General features: G+C 43.9%; 1 protein-coding gene across 1 annotated transcript; it reads left to right on the top strand.

Moving 5' to 3' along the window:
- The first annotated feature begins 237 nt into the window (after positions 1-237).
- Positions 238-3164, top strand: LOC123183393 (uncharacterized). Its single transcript, XM_044596192.1, has 4 exons — positions 238-1845; positions 1939-2475; positions 2564-2644; positions 3090-3164. The coding sequence occupies exons 1-2, from the start codon at positions 295-297 to the stop codon at positions 2305-2307; spliced, it is 1920 nt and encodes a 639-aa protein (XP_044452127.1). The 5' UTR covers positions 238-294; the 3' UTR covers positions 2308-2475; positions 2564-2644; positions 3090-3164.
- The last annotated feature ends 2562 nt before the right edge of the window (positions 3165-5726 follow it).

Raw genomic sequence — 5726 nt, 5'->3', positions numbered from 1 at the left:
CACTTGTATAAACATGGGTATAAGCCAAATTACAAAACCTGGACAGAACATGGTGAGTGTTTTGTAGCTGCTGCTGATGGATCTGTCCCTTTAGTACATCATCAAGAGGGCTGTAACGAAACTGATCGAATGGACAATATGTTGGTTGACTTAGGTGGTAGCCATCCTCCACCGGTTACTGAGGAGCCAACCTCCTCTGCCAAGGCTTTTTATAGGATGGTCAGTAGTGCTGATGAATTGGTACATGAGAATACAAAACACACACGTCTTTCTGCTGTAGCTCGCTTGCTGGCTATGAAATCACAATACAACATGTCCATTGCACATTTTGATGATACCTTAAAAATAATCCATGAACTTTTGCCTCCTGAATCTAATTTGTCCGAAGACTTCTACCAATCCAAGAAACTCTTAGAAGGTCTTGGTATGCCATATGTTAAAATAGATGTGTGCAAAAATAATTGCATGTTGTATTACAAAGATAACAAACATAAAGAGAAGTGTGACTTTTGTGGCACATCTCGTTATGAGGAAGGCCAAAAGAAAATCCCACGTAAAGTTTTGCGGTACCTCCCTCTAAAAGATAGATTGCAAAGGTTGTATGCCAATGAGGAGACCGCAAAGCTTATGCGTTCTCACACTCCTTCCGGGTCTGATAAGATGGTCCACCCACGTGATGGTGAGGCTTGGCAAGATTTTGATAAGGATTTTCCAGAATTCTCATGTGATCCGAGAAGTGTGCGACTTGTCATAGCTACAGATGGTTTTACACCATATAGTTTGGTTGCTGCTCCATACACGTGTTGGCCAGTGTTTGTAGCTCCGTTAAACCTCCCCCCTGGTTTTCTCTTAAAGCCAGAGTTTATATTTCTTAGTCTTGTGATACCTGGTCCAGAACATCCTGGAAAGAATTTGGGCATTCTAATGCAACCATTAGCAGATGAGCTTATGGAACTGTGGCTGGGGGTTAATACATGGGATGCCTCTGTGAAGAGAAACTTTTTAATGAAAGCAGCTTTTCTATGGTCAGTCCATGATTTCCCTGCTTTTGGTATGTTTGCTGGGTGGAGCACTCATGGGAAGCTAGCTTGCCCAGAATGCTTGAGTGATTCAAAATCATTTACACTTCCGCATGGGCGTAAGGCTTGCTGGTTTGATTGCCATAGGCGCTTTCTACCTCCTGACCATGAGTTCAGAACCCAAGCCAATTCGTTTAGAAAGGATACAATAGTGCTTGAGGGGCCACCAAGGCGTTTGACAGGGGAGGAAGTGCGAGCTCACATGGTTGCAAATGTATATGACACAGATAACTATAATAAATCGCACAACTGGACCCACATAAGCTGCTTTTGGGATCTTCCATACTTTGATAAACTGAAGCTTAGGCACAACATCGATGTGATGCACAATGAGAAAAATGTAGCAGAAGCTATATGGAACACATGCTTTGACATTCCTAATAAAACTAAAGATAATGTGAAGGCAAGAAAAGATCTAGAAGAAATATGCCATCGCCCTAAGCAGCATTTGCATTTGAAGGACAATGGGAAGTGGTTCAAGCCAAGGGCACCGTTTGTCATTGAGAAAGATGATAGGTTAACCATTCTTAAATGGTTTGAAGAGCTGAAATTTACCGATGGATATGCAGCGGGTTTTAAAAGAGGAGTTAGCTTCCAGCAAAGGAAGATTTTTGGGCTTAAAAGTCATGATTACCATATCTTCATGGAACGGCTGCTACCAGTTGCATTTCGTGGCTTCATTCTGGAGTGGTACGATTACTATCATGATTCGACTCTAGATTTTCAGCAGCGGACAGCCGCAGATCGTGTGAAGGAAGAGTTTTGGGTAAGTACAATTTTTTTGGAGCAATTGCAATTATTATTATACATATCTTTGTATTGCTGTAAAAGTCTGATCTGTAAATTTCTGAACATGTAGAACTTGTTTGAGCTGCATGTGGATGACGAGGAAGATGACAGTGCCCGAATCCAAATTGAGCAAGAGGCTAACCGGATTATTGACACATATGCAAGGAAAAAGGTGAAAGACATGTTGTACCAACTTCGTGTGGATGCTGTGAAGCTTTACTATGAGAATCAAGGAGAGAAGCTTGATGACTCGATGGCTTGTGCAAGAGAACTCGAATATGAGCAATACCTCCAGGGTAGGATACCATGGTGCAAGGAAGTTGCATGGCCTGGACTATGTCGTTATTGGACATCAAAGGAATACAAGACCAACAGGGGGAGGGGACGAGAAGCTCGCTTGAAATCTGAGGATATTGCTCAAAACCGATGGGGCTATTAAGAAAGCAAATATTAAATCAGTAGCTAGAAAAAGAAATGCTAGTGCATCAATTTCGCTCACATTCGAGAGAAGGAACAACTCAGGCGTGTTAATGAAGAAAATGCAGAACTCAGGCGTGCTAAGGAGATGCTACAGCAGAAAGTAGATATGCATGGGCAGCTCATAACTGTATGTACAAATTCATGCCCACATTCTAAAACAGTGGATCTTAACTTCTCAAGTATCAACTCTAGTAACATTTCTTCTTTGTTTGCAGGCACTTTTCAAGGAGATAGGAAAAGAGTTGCCGGCTCATATACTACATATACTAAGCCATGGAGCTGTTTCGCAACCAGAAGTAAGTGTATGAGAAACTTGAAGTTGTATATATCATATGGATGAATGTGTGATGTCCACTACTCAACTTAGTTTTGTGCGTTCCTTCTGACATGTCTACGTTGATGTGGCTGCAATATCAACACTGTGTTGCATATGAGATTGTTTTTCATGTTTTGTATTAATTTGTTTGGATGTTTGCATCTGTGAGCTTGTCTATTCTCACAAGATTCTTTAGCTGTTGTGCCCAATTTCCGTATAAATAATGCTTGTCATGCTTAAGGTCCATCTGATTGGAACTTGAAAGTAGCCTAGACAAAATCAGTTCTTGGTGCCAAGCATTAATCAATAAATGGATATTATTTGGTTCATTTGGTTATGTTGTCTCCACTTGTTATCCAACAAAGTATTGTATTTTTATTGTTCTAAATCAGATTAAATAACAATTAGGTTACTTCTTGATTCAGGGGACAAATAACTCATCTCAAGCCGGCTCGCAAGCGGTTGATGGCAACAATAATGTCATGGAGTCAAGCAAGGAGGATGAAGCCGCTGGGAATGTCGGCGATCAGACCGTTGACGCAGCCAACCATGGCGGAAACTGATTGCTCAATCAACATGATAACATCAGACTATATGTGGTCGTAATATGCTCTTTTGTGGACTTGTGTATCTGGTATGGCTTAGGAATGTGAACTAAGATCTGGTGGTAGTTGCAAGCCGGCGTATTTTGCTAGTATTGTTGTAGTTGGCAGATCCTTTTGTGGATGGTACCTTTGTAGCCTTGTAGTGTATGTATGGAACTGATGTTGATACATCTGGTGGTAGTTGCAAGCCGGTGTATTTTGCTAGTATTATTGTAGTTAGCAGATCCTTTTGTGGATGGTACCTTTGTAGCCTTGTAGTGTAATTATATATGTATGGAACTGATGATGCTATATGAAGTTTGATGTTGTCATATAAATATATTCTCATATGGTTTCTGTGAAATAATGCAACATTTGTAGAACCTGGGTTAAGCACATTGCTTTTGTGGTAGGAATATGAAATAAAAAATCAACATCATGATGTAACCGTGACGGCCAACGGCTCACAAGAATGAGCGCGTGCTGCAGCAACCTAGTATAATTTTCCTATCGGTTGAACCTACAGGTATAAGTCCTTCCTGACAGGTGGACGACAGGAATATGTATTTTCCGGGAAGCATAAATCTGACGCAACATTTCTTTCCTGTGCGCCAACCGTCAGGGATAACCGACAGCATTAATATTCCTGTGGGCCGTCCGTCAGGCATACTCATTCATTCCTGGCAGGCTATGGCTGTGGGTTGTTCCTGTCGGTTGGCCGACAGGAATTATATTCCTGACGGCCATATTTCTTTTCCTGACGGCTACTTGCCCACACGCTTAGTCACGTTTCTGGTAGTGTATGAAAGAGTTGACCGGTGTCTTCCCTTTAATGACTTGCTCAACTGGTAGATGACGAACATCACGTACTGAGTTCAAATATGAACATAGAAAATTCTTAGACACCTCCGTAGGTGGGATATTCTTTCCATGTGTCAGATCATTGCGGAGGCTCCAAATTCTCCACAGTAGCATAATAATCATCTCGCTGGTGATAGCTGGGTGAGAGCTAAGTAGATGCAGCAACCACTCCTCTCCCGTGTTGATGACTTCTTCCTTCACCGGGATTGGCCACACAGTTTTCATAGTATCCCAAAGAATGGATGTGTTATCACAAGTTATCATTGCATTGCGGCATTGCGGTGTCGTTTCTCTCTTGGGAGCATCGTTTGCGGAGCAGCGCTGGATGTCAGAGGCAGAAGGTGGAGCAGCTTCGTCTTGCACGGAGGTTCAATGGTAATGTCAAGTCATGCTTGACCGACAGGTGCTACGCTTTGTCATGCCTGGTCGGCAGGTGCTACGCACGACAGATCTTTCAAGGACTTCAAGCTGTGTCGGCTGGTGATACCTGGCAGCATGGCGCTGAGGTGTATCAGTGGCGACCGCGACGTGCTCAACTGTTTGCGCGCAGGGAGGAGGTGCCGTTTGGCACCGTGGTGGCGTCGACGATAGCTAGACCGAGCAAGGTTGATGCAGCAGTACAGTTCTGAAGATGGAGGGGTGGCAGTTGGCGGCGGCGGCATCTGAGTGCACGCCGGACCGGTGAGACCCATGCCTGGCAGGCGTCCTGAATGGGTTCTCAGGTCTTAGATGTTAGGTTTGGCTGCGATATCTGTTTGGTATTAGGCCCAGGCTATCTGCGCCCCTTCATCAGCTGGATAGAGGTACTTAGACGGCGGCTTTAGTCTTATTGTTGTATTCCTTTGTAAGGTCTTGTAAGAATAATTAATAAAGTGACCGTATGCATGGCCCAGATGCAGAGGCCGGGGTCATCCTCCTTTTTTTTAAAAAAAGTTATCATTGCATGGTATGTATCTTCAACATCTATACCACAAACTGGACACGTAGCTATTTTAGCAATGTGACGGTCTCTTTTTTTCAACTTTGTGGCAAGAGCACCAGCAGCGACTTTTCATGCGTTGATACGCATTCTGAGGGGAACATCCGCCTGCCAGATGAGCTTCCACACCGAATGCGCGCCATCCGGGGTCGAGCTCGAAGCACCACCAGAGAACTTCTGTTCATGCGCTCCTCCATTGCCAGCTTGTATGCACTCCGTACTGTGAAGCAACCCTTAAGCTCTGGTTGCCACGCCACAAAATATTCTTGCTGCCGAGCTGAAGTTTTAATACTGCGAATATTTGCAACGTCGACCGGCCAGAAGTGTTGTTGTAATAGTCTAACATTCCATGATCTATCCTCATTCAGTAGCTGCGAGACACGGTTGAGTCTTCATTGGCGCTTAGGTGTAATTGGCCGGAAGGCTGGCCCCCTTGGAATCCAGGGATCGCGCCACGTCCGGATCATCGAACCGTCTCCCACACGCCAAATCAACCCTTTCTGCAAAAGTTCGAGACCATGCGCCACCCCATTCCATACCGCCGAAGAATTCCTAGAAAAAACTGTATCAACTAAACTTCCATTAGGATAATATCGAGATTTCAATAGTCGTGCACAAAGACTGTTCAGTTGAACGAC

Source organism: Triticum aestivum, chromosome 1A (genome assembly GCF_018294505.1).
Source record: "Triticum aestivum cultivar Chinese Spring chromosome 1A, IWGSC CS RefSeq v2.1, whole genome shotgun sequence".
NCBI classification, from domain to species: Eukaryota; Viridiplantae; Streptophyta; class Magnoliopsida; order Poales; family Poaceae; genus Triticum; species Triticum aestivum.
This window is presented reverse-complemented; position numbering and strand designations above follow the sequence as displayed.